At 41.1% G+C, this 19,814-nt stretch overlaps 1 protein-coding gene across 1 annotated transcript; it reads left to right on the forward strand.

The window, feature by feature from the left end:
• Positions 1 to 604: 604 nt before the first annotated feature.
• On the forward strand, positions 605 to 17,875 carry LOC139473463 (A disintegrin and metalloproteinase with thrombospondin motifs 9-like). Its single transcript, XM_071256053.1, has 6 exons — positions 605 to 979; positions 3,964 to 4,054; positions 8,403 to 8,668; positions 12,549 to 12,722; positions 15,228 to 15,375; positions 17,824 to 17,875. The coding sequence occupies exons 1-6, from the start codon at positions 605 to 607 to the stop codon at positions 17,862 to 17,864; spliced, it is 1,095 nt and encodes a 364-aa protein (XP_071112154.1). The 3' UTR covers positions 17,865 to 17,875.
• Positions 17,876 to 19,814: the final 1,939 nt, after the last annotated feature.

The raw sequence follows: 19,814 nt of genomic DNA on the forward strand, positions 1-19,814 counted from the left end.
TCTACTCACCAGGTCCTACTCTACTGTCCTTCTTAAATACATCATGTTAAGAACAACACTCTGCGACTATTTCAGTTAAGTGTTTTAGAACTAGGAAGACAAGAGCACTCATGTAGCTGCATGTATTGGTCCAATTGGCTTGTACTGGGAGGTTCAATAATACTTGCGTTTCAGGTCTTCCCAGTGAAGCATCACCTTTTTGATAAAGGCATTGATTTTAATGTTGCATTTGTATAGATATAAAGATTTCTGATAAAATAAATATTGCTGTCTGGTGTATGATGGCATTATTCCAGTAATCCAATGTGTTTTTAAGAACCACTCATATGGCTTAAGACTTTCATTATTAAACTGACAATGAACCCCCTGGTGATATTCATTTGTGATACCTGAATAAACTCTGGAACGCCCCTAAGAAAATAACCAATCTACTGTGATGATGAGGATCAGTGTGTTATGTTTGGGAGTTACTATACTAACTATATATCCTTCTCATGATTCAGTAAACCTGCTACGGTTCTAAAGTTAATTGATTACTGATTCTTTAGGGGTTTGTACAGATGGTTTAACACGTTTGCCATTCACTGGATGTCGGATACAGTGTATGCTTTCCCAACAGCACAGGCAAACATTTGAAACACCCCCGTATAAAATGAGTTCCCTCTACGTTATAAGCATTGCGATCATTTGTATGAATTGTGTTTCTCCGGTATTCGCGAGGAAAATGTGTTCAAAGGTAGACGATCTGTCACAACTGCGGCAAAACCAGCGACTTCCTGGAAAAGAATTATTTTCAACCATGACAGATGGAGTCATGTTATGTGCACGCTTATGCCTTGGTGTTACGCTGTGTGGTTCTTTCAACTTCAACACCAGAACTGGTGCTTGTGAACTCAATGACGTCACTCTTGGGACAGAAGGAACCGAAGTAGTCCATGCAACCAATTACGTTTTCTCCGAAGTCAACTTTTGGCCAAAGGTAATCTTCATAACCTATGTCTTTCATTAGTTTCTCTGTGTAGTTCTTGGGGCGAAACATGTTCCTGGTAGCCATGCTTGTCGATACAGGCCGCAGAGATATAGATGAAATGTTGTGGGATGTTGTAGAATGTTGCAGAATGTTTCGGACTGGCACAATACAGGCTGTAGAGATATTGCTGTTATGTTGTGGAATGTTGTAGAATGTTGCAGAACGTTGCGGCCTGGTGCGATACAGGCTGCAGAGATATTGGTGTAATGTTGTAGAATGTTGCGGACAACCGCGATACGGGCCGTAGAGATATAATAGGAATGTTGCGGGATGTTGTGGAATGTTGCGGCCTGGCGCGATACGGGCCGCAGAAATACTGGTGGATTGTTGTGGGATGTTGTCGAATGCTGCGCAATACAGGCTGCAGAAATATTGGTGGAATGTTGTGGGATGTTGTAGAATGTTGCGGACTGGCACAATACAGGCTGCAGAGATATTGCTGTTATATTGTGGAATGTTGTAGAATGTTGCAGAACGTTGCGGCCTGGTGCGATACAGGCTGCAGAGATATTGGTGTAATGTTGTAGAATGTTGCGGAAAACCGTGATACGGGCCGTAGAGATATAGGTGGAATGTTGTGGGATGTTGTGGAATGTTGCGGCCTGGCGCGATACGGGCCGCAGAAATATTGGTGGATTGTTGTGGGATGTTGTAGAATGTTGCAGAATGTTGCGGATTGGTGCGATACAGGCTGCAGAGATATTGGTGGAATGTTGTATAATGTTGCGGACAACCGCGATACGGACCATAGAGATATAGGTGGAATGTTGTGGGATGTTGTGGAATGTTGCGGCCTGGTGCGATACGGGCCGCAGAAATATTGGTGTAATGTTGTGGAATGTTGCAGACAACCGCGATACAGGCTGCAGATATATTGGTGTAATGTTGTAGAATGTTGCAGAACGTTGCGGCCTGGTGCGATACATTGGTGTAATGTTGTGTAATGTTGCGGACAACCGTGACACAGGCTGCAGAGATATTGGTGTAATTCTGTGGAATGTTGCGGACAACCGTGACACAGGCTGCAGAGATATTGGTGGAATGTTGTGTAATGTTGCGGACAACCGTGACACAGGCTGCAGAGATATTGGTGTAATTCTGTGTAATGTTGCGGACAACCGTGACACAGGCTGCAGAGATATTGGTGTAATTCTGTGTAATGTTGCGGACAACCGTGACACAGGCTGCAGTGATATTGGTGTAATTCTGTGTAATGTTGCGGACAACCGTGACACAGGCTGCAGAGATATTGGTGTAATTCTGTGTAATGTTGCGGACAACCGCGATACGGGCTGTAGAGATATTGGTGTAATTCTGTGGAATGTTGCGGACAACCGCGATACGGGCTGCAGAGATATTGGTGTAATTCTGTGGAATGTTGCGGACAACCGCGATACGGGCTGCAGAGATATTGGTGTAATTCTGTGGAATGTTGCGGACAACCGCGATACGGGCTGCAGAGATATTGGTGTAATTCTGTGGAATGTTGCGGACAACCGCGATACGGGCTGCAGAGATATTGGTGTAATTCTGTGGAATGTTGCGGACAACCGCGATACAGGCTGCAGAGATATTGGTGTAATTCTGTGGAATGTTGCGGACAACCGCGATACGGGCCGTAGAGATATGGTTGGAATGTTGTGGGGTGTTGTAGAATGTTGCGGACTGGCGCGATACAGGCTGTAGAGATATAGGTGGAATGTTGTTGAATATTGAGGACTGGCGCAATGTTTGCCGTAGAGATATAGGTGTAATGTTGTGGAATGCTGTGGACTAAGCGATGCAGACCTCGGGAATGTTTAGGACAGCAGTGATCTTCCCGAGGCAAGAGTGTCCACATGCCTATATCAAAGCCTACTTTCCACCCTTGCCATTTCAAGCCTACTTTTCTGATCTAAAATATGAAAGGACTCTCGCACATATCGACAGCCCCATCAGAGAACGTTCTCCAAAATCAACATCTGGGTTCCGAAAACGTGGTCGCTGCCATCGCCTGTCGAATTGTTCCGAAACCTAAGTGAAGGCAAATATTTCGGAGTGGTTCAAAGTTTTTAATCAACCCGCCAAAGAACTATCTATACATATATAGTTCATTGTTTTTTTTTATTTCGAACGACTGAACGCTTATAGCAGTGGTGAGGTGAGGTGAGGTGAGGTGAGGTGAGGCGAGGTGTTCAACGTCGCGCACAAGATTATAATACAGGGACGTGCACGTGTGTGGCTGCTTGTACATGTCCGCACAAATGCCAAATTTGTAGTGCTAGCACACTGAGATATCATGCCGCACTCAGACACAACATCCGAGCCGACCAGTCCTTGTTTAAGCCCGATAATGCCGACCACCAGGCAGGTTAACAACAAGTTTTTAACGTTTCAAACTCCTGCTCTCCGGGAAGACGCTCTACCACTTGACCACGGAGGTAGTCTTATGGCAGTGACTGAGATGCAGTGTTATTTCTAGACGAACCCTGCGGAGTGTTTCATGTTACTGCGATGTTCAGTGTTACTTTGTCCTGCCTAGTCTGTATGTATCTATTAGTGTAAGATGAGGCAGTAATAAGAATCCAAACTGTGTTGGGTGAAATGGTTTACCGTAGCGTCTTTGCCGTGGTTATTTTGAGTCTGTCAGGGGTGAAATCTCGAATCTTTTTGTAATCTGATGGACCAGTTAGCCATCTTTGTGAAGCCATTCGAAATAAGAACATATTTGATATCGCCTTTTCATCAAAAGGGAAACAACTCGTGTTCCACACAGGGTGGCGCCACGATCGCTGATATACACGGGTGGAAACAAGGCTTTCACATAGGCAAATATTTCATGAAAACATGGGGTTTTAAGTTTGTTTGTTTGATTTGTACTTTTTCAATGGATTATGGATGTTAGAAGATTTATTATTATATACTCATATGACAATGCATGTGTTGCCTGCCAGAGACTTGCCGGACTGTGCATGAACCACACGTGCCTCGAGTCCCAGTACTGTCAACCAAAGAACGACACTGACTACTCCTGCAAGCCTTGGGGTGAGTATCAAGGACGACAGGCATTCCAGTATTATTCATATCATTTAATATTCAATTTTTATGCCATATTTAAGTTCTTTTCCTTCTTCTGGCGCTTTTAAAATGACCGAATTCTTTAAGTTCGCCTGTGTCACGAAGAGTGTAGAAAAAAACCAGAAATCTGGGAAATACAATCATTCTAATTTATTCAAAGTGTGTTTTTATTTTTGTGTGTTTTATCTGAGATGCGTTGTGCACATATAATCTATTTATGAAATGAGAAAAATATCAAGTATTTGTCATATACTCAACAACAAAAGTTCCTGTGACACCAATATTTTAGTGTATTTTCAAACAAGTGAAGTTTGGTTTCCAATATTGTAGTACATGTATGGAATCAAGTCACAAAAACGCAATTGCTACAGAAAAGCATGCATTCCATGCAAAAGTTAACTTTCATGCAAGCCCCATGAATTTCACTACTCAAAAATGGGTATCAAAACATGTGCATTAACGGGATTCCATATGCATTGTTTAGCATCGTGCTGACAACAACCACTAAGAAAAACAACAAAATTATGCAATTATTCAACATTACGAAATGCCACGCCTGTCCGAGAATGAGCGTCCGCGAGTCATTGGTATGCTTGAAGCAGGATCGAGTCATGGTCATGTTGCAAGAAAATTTAACGTCCACAGAGACACCATTTGGTGTTTATCGCAACGTTGGCAACAGCCGAATGCAGTCAGAGACCATCCTCGGAGTGGCAGGCCACGCGTAACCAATAATCGATAAGACAACTGGATTCGAACAACACACCTACGAAATCGATTCCAGCCAGCAACAGTGACTGCAAGAAGCATCCCTGGCCTCAACGAATATCTTCACAAACCGTACGTCATCGCCTCAGACGTGCAGGGATTGTCGCCAGAAGACCCACCAGACGTCCCATTTTGACAGGAAACCACCGTCAAGCACGCCTACAGTGGTGCAGACAGCGTCTACGCTGGACGGCTATGCACTGGAGACAAGTTCTTTTCACTGACGAGTCTCGTTTTCACCCCAGCCACATCGATGGACGGATTCGAGTGCACCGACGTCGAGGTGAGCGTTACGTCAATCATTGTGTCATGGAAGAAGATCAATTCGGGGAAGGCAGCGTTATGGCATGGGGTGGGATTACAGCAAGACAGAGAACCCGTTTGATAACTGCAGAGGGAAATCTGAATGGACAGCGCTACCGCGATGAGATCATCAGCCCTGTTGTTCTACCGTTTTTTTGCGTCTTCATGGCCCAGGCATTACCTTTCAACATGACAACGCCCGGCCTCATATTGCTCGACTTGTTCAGGATTCCCTTCAACAAAACACGTTAATCTCATCCCATGGCCGGCTCGCTCCCCTGATCTCTCACCAATCGAGCACATGTGGGATGATATGGATCGGGTCCTTCGACGTCAACCACGTGTTCCACAGACACTCCAGGAACTTCGAAACATGCTCCAGCAGATATGGACAGATATACCACAGGACGACGCCTGGTCCATTCAATGAAACGAAGATGTGTTGCATGCATCGCAACCAGAGGTGGACACACACGCTATTGATTTGTAAATTGACAGTCTGGCATGTTCATGTTTTTTTTCACGCATTTTCTGAAGTTAGTATGGCAAATTAAACCATTTGAACACTTACAGGAGTCTTTTATCTGTTGCAGACCGAAATTGTTTCAGATTTGGCAAAAAACAAAACTTTGAATTAAATCTTGTTCAATGGCACAGGAACTTTTGTTGTTCTGTATGAATATAAGGTTGTCATAGACATTACCTATAACAGTGGGTATATTCAACGATGATGTTTATCGCTAAGAAAATGGACATTTCTTGGAAAGCGCACTTTGCAATTTTTTTCATAACTGTAGGTAATAATCCTTATCGGCTGAATGGTTTCACTTTATAAGCATTAATTTAGCATACATGCGTTAATCATCGCGATGTTTCGCTATTCTATTTCAAGTGGCGAGGACTATAGCAACACATACCAAATTTCAGTACATGTTGTCGTAACTGCGTTTTGGGTTTAAGGCCAGGTTCACACAGTGCCGATTATGGCTCCCGTTTGAGATCAGACAGCGCTACGACACGTAAAGTGAAAAAGTCGGATTACTATCCTCAATGATCTGGAATGTCCTATCATTGTCTGAACGCAGTCGTATACGTTCGTAACAGAGTCCTACGGATCAGGAAAGGTCCAGAGTGGTCGGCCAAGCACTTCCGACGGTATACAGCGTCCCGTAACATTCGGGAAACTTTTTTTTCGGGAAAACTCCGATATTGTCTCGTCGGATTACAATCGTCACTGTCTTGACAGATTCTGCTGTATCGGATCAAAATCATAACAATTTCCTGTGTTGTCTGGGCGGTGTCCTGTGGATCGGGCATAAATTGTTCATTGCCGTTTCTTGTCGATTGAGTCCAGATTGCGTCCAGATCTTGCCAAATGCGAACCGTCTTCGATTCACTGTCCGGCCACTGTCTGATCTGTGTCGGATTGCATTCGGGAGAATCGGGACGCTGTCAGAGCTGATTCGGTCGTTTTTCACCATGCGGGAGATACTAATCAGATCAGATTCGGATTGAGAACGGGAGAATCGGGACGAATTCGGCTGGAAACGGCTGAATCGGGACAAAATCTGATTGTCAATTTCCCGCCACGAATCACAGGATCTTGATCAGACTTTTGACACATTTTAATTGGGAATGGTCCTATCAAGGACGGCAGTAAAACTCCTGAATGAGTGACTGAGCCCTAACTGAACCCTTCTACAGTTACCTATTTTATTGTCGTTCCGTGTCGTTATACGTACATCCGTTTTAATCGCTCCAGTCCATCAAAGACAAATTCTACACAAGCGGCACGTAAGTTTCGGTATTTTTCCGAGTGCGACACACACGAGTTCATGGTCAGATCAAACTGTTAACGAATCAAATTGAGGCATTGTTACATGTGACATGTGACAAAGACGGAACACTAAAAAGAGATGTTCACTACTAGCTTTGGCGGCGACTGAAGCCAATCGACGCCATTTTTCAGTCTGTGACGAGGCTGGCCTGTCTTGTGTAGAAATTGTCTTTGATGGACTTGAGCGTATGTGAGTATAACCTATGAGTTGTATTTATTCCTGGAGATTCGCTGTGCAGAGTTGCGTCCCATGGGCACGCCAGAAACCTATGATTGTGGGTTCGAATTCCGATTACGTTTCTAGGTTTGTCAGCTCCATATCCGTGCTCGTTGCTTTCACCGAAGTAGTAAACGTCTGAGACATGCATCACTTCGGGCTTTCCTCCCACATTAAGCTGACACGCCGCGATATAACTGGAATACTGTTAAAAGCGGCGTTAAACCCAAATCACTCACTCACTCACTATTCCTGGAGAGAGAGGCATAACGTAAGTTCCGAATTGATGCCCTTTGTTATGTAGTAGTTCAAGTGAGGGTAGAGTTGAACTCATAAGCTGCTCATCGTTCATTATAAAATCGCTGAAATCAGACATGTGCCTAACTGGCACCCTATTCTGTTCTGAAGTGTCCGGTTAAAAGGTAGGTAGGTTTAGTTCCTGGAGAAAACTCATAATCTGTTAAATATTGTTAATTTTACTTTGCATATAGAATACGCAACTACTGAACTGGTGGCTTTTGCGATTCGGGAATATATAATTTGCAGTTTTTTGCTGTCGCTTCAATGACAGATAATTTAATCGAGTGTAGGATTTGTTACCAGTGTCAAACTATCACGTTTCATTTACTGGACTCCTTCAAAGATTCCATCACAGGGGGAGATGGTTGTTTGAAATTGTTGGAAATTACTTCAACTGACCTCGACTCGTTTTTTAACCCGTTCACCTTGCGATACATGTTTATAAACAGAAACCTGTCGTTTGTAACCTGAACAATAAGTGTTATCCACTAATCAACCCTTCACAGTATATATTATCTATTAAAGAACGACATTTACTTCAGGCGTTCTCTCACTACTATAATCGGTACAAAACTCACTCGTATCACTTATAATTAAAGATGCAGTTTGCTGAATATGTGTATATTTGGGTGAGGGTGAGGGTGAGGGTGAGGAGGGTTTACCGCCGCTTAGGACAATAGTTTAGTTTTATCACAGCGTGTAATGTACGAGAAACGTCCGAAATCACACAGGTCGATGGCGTCTACAGCCTTCATGAAGTCCAAGATCGCGGTAACGTTGCACACAAACCAGGGCTCGAACCTACAATCGTAGTTTCAGACAGTTCAAAGAGACGCAACTCTCAACGGCATATTGCGAACTAGTAGGCTTTCTCATTATTTTTTCAACAGTGGCTATATCGTGCTCTGATGTGCAACAGTGTCAACCAAACAGCCCAAATGGGGAGTACTGGCTCCATCTTGGGAGCCATCCGTTCAACAAAACCCGGATATACTGCCACGACATGAGTACAGAAAATCCTCAGGAATATGTTACGCTTCTCCACGAAAACGATGGCTTCTACCCTGCAAAACAATCACCTGGGTGTACGAACGAATACAGATGGCCAAACAGAGGTGGATCTGTGTGGTTCCAAAAGATTAGATTAGATGTCAAGGTGAGTAACATAAGACGAATGTAATTAGGGTTTATACAGTTAGAGGTATTTAAATAACAGTGAGTTAGTATTGAACCGCACTTAAACAGCATTTCAGTCATATCATGGCGTGTCAGCTTGGTGTGAAGGTCTTTCAGATACGAGGGGCGATCGATAAGTTCTAAGCCTAACAAAGAAAACAAAGTCAGTTTGATACCCAAGCTTTTTATTTTTCGACATAATCCTCTTTAAGGTCAACACACTTCTGCCAGCGATGATGCAATGCCATTATGCCACTTTTGTAGAAGTCAACTTCTTGGTCACTCAAAAAGTTGTTGACCACTGTAATAACGTCATCATCTGACTGGAAATGAGTTCCAGCTAAATGTCTTTTCAACTGTGGGAACAGATGATAGTCCGACGGAGACAAATCAGGTGAATAAGGTGGATGTTGGAGAAGTTCAAAGCCACACTCATGGATTTTGGCCATTGCTATCAGTGATGTGTGTGCTGGAGCATTGTCGTGATGATAAAGCACATCTTTCGTCAACTTTCCACGTCGCGTAACTTTGATTTTCTCTCTTAACTATCTCAGAAGTTCCACATAGTAAGCCCCTGTAACAGTACGGCCTTTAGGAAGCCAGTCCACCATGATCACACCTTCAGAATCCCCAAACACGGATGCCATGACTTTCCCAGCTGAAGGCACAGACTTTGCTTTCTTTGGAGTAGGAGATGTGACATGTTTCCACTGTTTAGACTGTTGTTTTGATTCAGGTTCAAAGTGGTGGACCCATGTTTCGTCCATTGTAACAAATCGTTTGAGAATGTTATCTGGATCACCTTCAAAAAGCTTGAGGTTCTCCCTTGAGAGATTCTCTCTTTGACGTTTCTGATCAGCTGTCAACAGTTTTGGGACCCATCGAACAGAAACCTCGTGCATTCCTAGAATAACTGTCAGAATGAAATGCACTCGCTCCTGAGAGATGTCCATTAAGTTGGCTATCTGTCGCTGTGTCACTCGTCGGTCGTCCATGACTATGTCCAGGATTCGCTGTACCATTTCAGGTGTTGAAGACACAACAGGTGGACCAGGACGGGGTTCATCATCAGTGCTCGATCGCCCACGTTTAAACTATGCCACCCATCTTTTCACTGTTGCATATGACGGGGCATCTTACCCTAGTGTGGATAACATATCCTCATATGTGGCATTGGGTGTTATGCCTTTCATGTAAAGGTATTTGATAACAGCTCGCTTTTCCTGTTTCTCCATTTTAAGTCATCTCATAACCCCCCTCGCAGTCAATAGCTTATACCAAACTAAATAATGTGTCCAATACAACAATCCTCCTGTGTATGTCACTGTACTTGATCAGTCTATCACCACCACAAAGGAATTCCTCCGTACCACAGTCCTTCAGAGGTAGGCTCACAACTTATCAATCGCCCCTCGTATTTTCCGCTCCGAGCCCCACGGGCAAGAGTATAGTGTTGACAAACCTGGAAATGTTAGCAGGGCGATTGTAGGATTCGAACCCACGATCATGGGTTTCTAATTTACCTAAGGGACGAAGCTATGCTCAGGGAATTACTGGGCATTAGACGACTGTCCGTCCGTGCCCAATAAACTGACATGTCAAACCTAGTTAGATATTTAAGGTATCTAACATCTATTTTATTATATAAAAGCCTTATTTTTATGCCCGTAAATATATGGTGATAAACGTAATAATTACTAGGAAATGGGAAGATGGTCGGGGGATCTAGGAACGGAGTTCATCTTTCCGACCGTCCGTCCGATTCTCAATGGGGACAAATGTTCTCAAAAACTATGCAAGTTAGAGAAATGGATTTTTACAAACTGATCTTACTGGTCAACATCTTAAACGAGTTAAAAAATTGGTGCCGTTAACTATTCTTTGTCACAGCTCTAGCCCTTGCTCCCCGCTTTTCAACTCAGTGCCTACTGCGTGATATTCAGATATGTTTTCTCAAAAACACCATAAGTTTCATGAATGAAAGTGTGCATGCTTATCTTGTTAAAGCTGAGTTCGAAATTGGTGACGTAAAATATATTTTTCCAGAGTTACATCGCTTGCTACTTGTTTTCATGTTTGTGCATACACAGGTAGGCCCTTGATCAATGGCTGTTCTTCTTTGTAGTGCATGGGGAAAGTAAAATCAGATTTTCTCATGACATAAAGCCACCCCGGTGCCTTGCTCTGGTTTATAGTTAACATTCACTTCCATGTTATTCACTACTATTCGATTAAACAAAAATTCTAATGTGCCCCATGGCTAGGGATAGTGATAACCCTATTTTCTTGTGTTAAACAGGAATTCAACTTGATCCTTGGTTCACGGGTTCCATTCATTCAAGTCAAAACTGCTATGATCTTCATTGTATTAAACTATAACGCACTAGAGACCTTGTTTATAAAATACTTAATATAACTTTGACACAGGAAGTCCAATTGGTAAATCTACAAAACACCGAGGGACCTCAACCTTAACCAAACTTAGGTGATGTTATATATGTAAAATCTCCATTCAATGCTAACATTAACTTCCTGAATGTAACTAGTGGCAAGCATTTCGTAAATGACTGACTTTCAAACAAGCTTGGCATGTGACACAACCATATGTATTGATTTAATTATTAGGTCTTCTTAAATGTTTGAAACATACAGATGTTTGACGAATTATTCCAAAACATACAGATGTTTGAAAAATTATTCCAAAAGATACGGATGTTTGACGAATTATTACAAAACATACGGATGTTTGACGAATTATTACAAAATATTTTGCCATATTTTATAGTTTGACCTTGACATTGGCCTTATTTGGAGGTCACCCAAAACGTGATGCGTTTGGGAGCCTGCCTTAGAGATTATGTATAGTGCGTTTTGTCAAAGTCAAGTGATCTTGTACACAAGCATTTCTAACGCCTATCTCACACTGAGTGAGTGAGTGAGTGATGTTTTACGCCGCTTTTAGCAATATTCCAGCAATATCACGGCGGGGGACACCAGAAATGGGCTTCACACATTGTACCCATGTCGGGAATCGAACCCGGGTATTCGGCGTGACGACCGAACGCTTTAACCACTAGACTACCCGACTGCCCCCTATCTCACACTGAGTGACCTTGACCTTCAATCACATGCGAGAACAATAGTTGTTGCAAACGTAGGTGGGGGGATAACTATGAAGACACTGCCAATACTTTCTGAATGAAACCAATTTCAAGCCATTTCAAAAGCCTTTAACTCAACCCTAACATTTGACACAGCCATGAGGTATTGTCTTAATCATAGGAAGACTGCGATTGGATAACGCATCGACTTTTTTATAAATTAAATCGAAATTCGGGAAATTTTAATCATGTTTCATAATTCGACCTCTAGTAACCTTGGCCTAAATACGAAGTTCACACAGTTGATGCGAATGAGACCCCACCCTAGAGATCATATTTACTTTTACTTAGGTTACATCAAGTTACATTCATAAACACCCAAGCTAGTCAATATTCGTGTACACACGTTTCTTACGCCTATTTCACACGGAGTGACCTTGACCCTCAAAGTTATTCCCTTATAGGGGGTATATCATGTATGACGTCTGACATTTGCCATGAGCACGTGGCTAAGAAAGCCAGTACAGTGGCAGGATACAAAACCAAGCAAACACATTGACCAGGCCCCATCTTAGAGGGAGCTGCCTAATAAAGACCAAATAGACAGCCAAATAACAATAAAAGAATTTACTGTCGGGATGACAACACTGTGGAACATTTCTCTTATACTGTAATGAGTACGCCTGAAAACATGAAGGATGCAATAATATAATTTATGACAATTATCAAATCCATGGCCTATTTTCCATCCATCCAAAGAACATGGCTGTTGTACGGAAGGACTACACATTCGCCAATTGGACTAATGCGGCAATGCAATATGGCAGAGCTGCTGACTGCTATACCACTCACGGGAACGGTCTGGCAAGGTGTGGAACTAAAGGAAGATTTACAATTGACTTGAGGGGAACTGGATTGGCTGTCGTGCCAGAGGTAATTAAGCATGTGATATTATGTAAATAAAAGCGACCAAACCCTTTCAATATTCATATTAAATCCTCGCTACAGGCGGAGTCGATTTACGACATCGACTACTAGTATATCACGAGCACGTGTTTATGACTCACTCACTCACTCAAATAGTGATGATACCTGGGGTTCGTGAAAAAATTTGCATCATTTTGTCTCTGACGCGTCAAATGTAGAAATGTCCTCCACATGTCCATCATAAAACATTGTAAAAGCTATACAGAGGCCTTGAATGTTGTAACATAGATCAAAAGATTCTGACCAAGGGTTGTATGGCGCTCTGTGAAATCTTGGTAAAAGAGCACGCTCGATTGTACCCCAAATGTTGTGAAATGTAGATACCAAAGGCTGGAGCTGCAGGAATGTTTAAAGGGAAAGTGCGTGCGTGCGTGCGTGCGTGCGTGCGTGCGTGCGTACTTGTACTAGTCCGGACTAATGCCGAGTTCATAGTGCTAGCCCACAGAGATAAGATGCCGCAGTTTAACTGAACCGACCAGGCCTTGTTTTAGCCCCATAGTGCCGACCGCTAGGCAGGTAAGCACCATCCTTTTAACGTCTTTTGGTATGACGCGGTCGGGGTTCGAACCCACGACTTCGGCTCTCCGGGCAGACGCTGTATCCACTAGACCACGGAGGCGGTCCATTGACCTGATGTTGCTGAGTGTCCGAGGTATCACCGATACCGGCTGCAGAATTGTTACAAGAACTGTATGTTTCACCAGATGGTCGCAAGTATTGAGTCCTATCATCATGCAGTGAGGCAGAGGAAGCAACAGAAAGGGTAGTCAAGTAACTTTGAAACAGTGCCAAAATAAACACACTACTTCCGTTAAGTATTATGATATGAGTATGTCTGGAATTTGAGAAAATATGATTTATTTAGTATTTTAATTGTGTGAATGTGTGTGTTCGTATGCTCGTGTGTTCTCGGAATGACTGTGTCTCGGCTACGACTACAGAAGGGGTCTCCCACATAGAGCCAACCTTAACATCTTCACTGATAGTCTCACAGTCATTTTTATATGCAAGTTAAAGTGAATGGTAGTGATTTCAAAACAACCAAAATATGCATGTCATAAACTGGGAACAGCCATGTTTGAATAAAACGTTTTTTACAACGAAACACTATAATCAAATAAAGCCAACTCCATTGGCAAGTTCAATGGGTCGTTTACGATTTTGTGTCGGTATATTTCAGGATTAGTAGGAATAGGTTGTCCTAATGTTCTGATATTAAATCAACCATATCAGAGACTTGTGTTATGACTGAGAGTACTCAATACATCTCTTCGTTATCTGTATTGATGTATATAGAAGAGAAGAAAAACTTTAATAGGTCTTTAAAAACATCCCAAGTTCGTTTGTTTTACAAACATTGATCACTGCCGTTAAAGACAAATTTGTTTGAAGATAATCGGCCCACAGATAAAAACATGTTCAAAGACGTCAAGGAACATTCATCAAGTACGATCGTTAGGGACCGACCTTTAGTGGTTATCGAACAAAATAATTATGCTTCAGGCTTTTCTGACCAAAAATAAACTGCCTGCGACAAAAAATGCAAATTACTTTGTTTGAATTCTTTGTAACTCATGGCATTCTCATCAAATTTAATAGTGCTGATCTTGCATCCATTGTCGTACATTCTAAACATTCAGTACACTGCTAAGAACACATAAACCCCACATGGCACACCTACCTTTCTTTACTTATACTCTGTAGAACGCTGCAAAACACACGTATATCCATGCAGCTGTAACAATGTGGCAACGAATCAACAAACATCTATGGGGATCTTCTTCCGTATTAACTCTACACAATAGCAGCTTATAGAAGTCGGCGTCATGGGAATGAACATATATATGTGTAGAGGCTGATGAAGTCATCGAGTTGTTGTTTTAACCCTTGTGTTTATATCACATTCAACAAATTCTCCCATCCAAGGTTCATGCTTGAAGTCATAACATAGCATAATCAGCACACATGAACCAACCTTGTTTGTCACCTCAGTGGATCAGCTTATTTATAAATATTAGTTAAACATATTCTGGATATTTGGCTAAGCTTACAACTTGTTTATCTCAAAGGGTGATGAAACAAGGATGAAAATCCATGGGTGCCACACAGCATTGAGGTAGGCTGGAAAATATCCGAACGTATTCAAGTAAAGTATCTATTATACATATTCAGGAATATATAGGATATAATCACTAAATGCATAATACCATATGGTATAATACTCATACCTTATGGTGGTAAAGATACTGGATTTATCTATTAAAGTGGGGAATACTGGTATATGGCCTTTTAGTTATTCATGTAGGATTCATCCATACCCCAGATTCCCTTTGTCTTCCAAGACTGTTGGCAAATTGAGATGTAGTCATCGTTATGAGCGAATGATTTAGTTCGGGTTAGTCAGCTGAACCAAGTGACACACGTCATCTGCTTGCTGCTTTCTTTTTTCAGCAAACTTGGAGGAAATACGGTTATTTGTCTATAATCCAGTCAATTACTCGCAACCAAGAAGGGACCGTCATCGAGTTGAAATGTGGCGGGTACTGTGGACATTGTGATCCAGCAGGGCCTCTGACGTTACAAGTAAATTCAGCTGAGAGTGAGTGTTCTTCGCAACTGATAACAATTTGATATTGTTACGTGTCGATTCAAAAATTGAAACTATATGTTAACCCAAGAATCTGTACGTAAAAGAATTTGGTATGAAACTCTCTCTTCTTTTTATTTCTCTTTTTCTGCTTCCATTTCTCTAAGCCGAATTTCTTTTTCCATAGCCACGTTTTCTCTTCCAAATTCTAATCTCTTAAAAAACATCAGTTTTTTTCAATCAAGGCCAGAACATCATCATAAAAAATTCATTCCAAACAGATGTGTTATAACATTTTCCTTGATATTAGCCTTAAGCATACCCGATTGGATATCAAGTTTGTAATGTTCGCCCAATTCGACCAGTTCAGACTTTTTGAGTGAAGAGAATTGTTCCGTAGAAGTTTGGCTAACAAACTCATCTACACTGAACACCATAGGGATTGTTGGCTTCACACAATTTTAGACAATGAAATACTTATATAATAATTTGACAAATAATTTGTGATATATATTAAATTTGATCCCGGACGAGCCCCCAATTTCTGTTATGTGTCAATTCTCAAATTGAAACAATATATTACCCAATAAATCTGCATGTTAAAGAATTTAGTGTGAAATCAACATATGGTATCAACAATTGTATTACACAAAAATCTAGGTTTACAAATAATGAACACAAATTACTGCTCAGCAATAGAATTGGCAGTACACAGTAGAGTGGTCGTACAATATTCAATCGCAGTATAAAATGTGAAAGCTGTGGAAATAACACTGACAAGGATAATAATCACCTCGCCGCAACAGTGGTCAAGCTTCGGAGATAGGTCCTGGCTAGGAATCCAGGGTGATAAATGATCTTCATATGAAAGCTGTTCTTGGTGTAATGTCTGATGAAATGTGAGATGACAGACGTAATAAGTGGAGCGGACGCGTGCCTAAATATCTTCATGGACATTTCACATAAGGCTTGGCCAATCCATCACAGAATATTCCAAGTTTCTATAACACACGCCATCCATCCATGCTATTCCGGAAGTTAACAGATTATTCGAGCATCTAAATATTATAACTTCCTCACCACTGCTAACATGAACTATTACTACATTCCTGACAACTAATCATTGTCCAAATACAATGCAATGAACTGCTACTGAATCTCAACAAAAACAATGCAATACATTTACAATCATTGTTTAACAATACATTACACTGCCATATATAATGATAAGTTATTTAGGAGATAAACATACTGTGTTCAATAAAGAGCTAGACTAGCAATAGGTTTAACCTCGCTGAAGAGAATTTGGAACCGAAAGCTCATTGTGAGTTTCAAAAGTAATATTAAGCGGATTAGAAACTTGATCGACCAAGAGGAATAGAGAATTTTCGAACTACTTGGAAGAATAAGTTCGCTTTTAACTGTTCTTTGAAAAGTATATTAGTTTAATTATCTCAGCTCGTCATAACACAATCTTTACCCGGACTAGTTATAACCAAAATAAGAAAGTATTCGAATAAATTTATTTGGACCGCCGAGTTCTCGACCCAAATGCTTCAAGCAATGGTAGGGCTACGACAATCGTAAGACCAAGACGTTTCTGTGCAAAAGAGATTCTGTCAAAACAAAGTGTCATGCATTTGATTACACAGTAAAATTCAGCTTTTTTATAACACCGTGTGGCGTAATAACGAAACATTTTTGTTTTCAATGACGATCCCCGAAATAATGGTTGGAGAGATCCTGAGCACGGGACAGCAAACTTTAAAATAGACGGTTTTGGTTACAATTTCCTTGCTTGATGTCACCCAAGACATTTAGCTTTCTTTGTAAAGCCGGCACAAATCAACTCTAAGTTCGCAAGGTTATCGGGGACAACTTACCGATAATCTACAAATGAAAAAAAATAAACAACTTAGTTTCTGCCATGTGAAAGCATATATAAGTATTTCTTATATAAAATAAAATACAGAATCTAAACAAGAGGGCGAGAGTCTATTTGTCATAGACAATCATGGTTCCAACTTTTCAGTCTGTAAACAATAATAACCGGTGTCTTGAGTGTGAAACGTACAGCTAACCAGCCAAAGTGGCAGATAGATTACTCATGACATTGTCTCTTCTGGGGATAATAAATGTCTGTTCGTAATACTGAACAGACAAGGTTAGGGATAAAGAATATTTTTACGAAATTGATTGGTTGGTTTCCATTACACAAAATAGCCCCCGAAATAGTCATGACACCCAACTGTTTTTGTTCAGAATAGAAAACCGTATGTGGTACATGTATGCCGTATGTTGTCTTTCCAAGTTAGTTCACGATTCTACGTCTCCGAGACTGGCAATTTACCGCTTTGTTTTTGTATTGTAGGCCAGTTTGCGGTTGTTTGGTTTTGTCATTTGATACTTTTGCATGCTTATATCGGCGAATATGTTAACAAGCTTACCACTTTCTTTCAGACATACCGTCGACTTCTACCACAGAGGTAACGTGTGGTTAGAACTCCCTACCCATGTTGTATGCCTGTAGAGAGAGGGAGAGCGCCTATATATCGCAGTCAAATGTCTGTCCAACTACACCTGAGCCCCCGAGTCACTGAATTTTGTTTCCAAGACGCCTTGGGCAGTACTTCATTTAAATTGCGGTCTGTGGGCTAAATGTAGAATGGAAGTCCAATTTTATGCAAATCTTAGCCGCTTACAACTTTATTGAGACCATGAGCACGGGTATTGTGCTCGCATCATAAACAGGGCAACTCTTGGATCCGAACCCACGATAAGCGGTTTCTTGCACACCAAACGGATATAACGTCATGACACTACTGTTATTCGACCAACGCTCATCCTCGATTATCCAGTCTATGATATAACCATTCCATTATGATTAAAACCCCTGGCACATTCCTCAATATAACTACATGACGTCACCGCCTCCACTGCCCCTATCTCTTCTTATAATTGATATTGTATAGCTCGTTAATTTAATTTGACTGAACGGTTATTTTTAGCACTGTGCTATACACCTTGATAACTTGATATCGTAGCGAATGGGTCCAGGTTATTTTTTGCAGCTGAGATATCATACACGGGTTATCGAGGATGACTAACGCTCAGCGTTGTTGGAAACAACATGGAAACCTTAAATGTGTTGTCGATTTCGCTCACAAATAAAACTAATTCGTGCGAGTCGGGAATGAAATATTGATAATATCTACTTCAGTAGAGGTACGATAGATTTAAAAAAGATAGGGTCAAAAAGGATTTGGCTGACTCACTGTCCACAGATGCTCCTTGCTTAAAGGTTATACCCCACAGTTAAAATTTATACCTTTTCAATAATGCGCATTATGCATATATACATTTCTCGCGGAAATAAAATATCCGGTTAATGCTTGAATATAGGACTCCAAAACTGACAATTTAGTTCTTGTTGGTTACACTTTGTGACCTGGATGCACTTGATCGTTCCTCATATCAAACACTGGATTGTCTGGTCCAGACTCGGATATTACTCACCGCCGCCATACAACTGGAATATTTCAGAGTGCGGCATTAAAAAACAAATACAACTGAACAATGAATGCATGATTTGAAGAGTAGTCTGCTGGAGGTGACTTCTGTCACCGGGTGATCGGGTGGTCAGACTCGCTGACTTGGTTGATGCATGTCATCTTATCACAATTGCGTGGATCGATGCTCAGGATGTCAATCACTGGATTGTCTGGTTATTAATTTTATTTCTCCATTATTGTCAATTACCACTTTTCCTGGTGCCTTATGATACTTTGAATTAAATGCTGGACTCCTGTGATAAGGGTGTTCAACGCGAACCCCCGATCATTACATCATTTGGTCTCTTATATATCCTGAAACTTGCTCATCTTCTACTTGTCGACACTTCTCTGGATTCTCAATATATGTTGAACTCCGTTGGACTGTTGTGGTCATTTCAGCTCTATCACCTGGATCTTGTTCATCTTTAACCTCATTGTAAAGAGAATGTACAAGAAATGTTTGTCACTGTATGTATATAAAAGTTGTATATAATTGTTAGCTGAAAGATAAATAGTTACTTCCTTTCATGCAGTGTGTTATAATTGTCACCATAACTATTGTTCCTCAAAAACAATGTGCAGTGAAAGGTATCCGCTGCTGAGATATATTCAAGTAAAGTCTTTGGTCCATGGGTGTTCCATTTAACCGCAAGAGTGTTTGCTTAATAACAAAATTAATACAACGACGTTTGGAATAGTGTAGTATAAACATGTTTTCAAAATAATGTGTTAATGATGAATGTTTGAGAAGAGAGGAATGTGTATTTAACATTGTATTAACAATGAGACTTATGAGTGAATGAGTGAGTTAAGTTTTAAGTCACATCGGCAATATCAATGGTTAAATATAATACATGTATTGAAGCTTATGTAAAACCTGCCAACGAGGGACAGTAA

Source organism: Haliotis cracherodii, unplaced genomic scaffold, assembly GCF_022045235.1.
Source record: "Haliotis cracherodii isolate W230 unplaced genomic scaffold, xgHalCrac1.p SCAF_29, whole genome shotgun sequence".
Classification (NCBI taxonomy): domain Eukaryota; kingdom Metazoa; phylum Mollusca; class Gastropoda; order Lepetellida; family Haliotidae; genus Haliotis; species Haliotis cracherodii.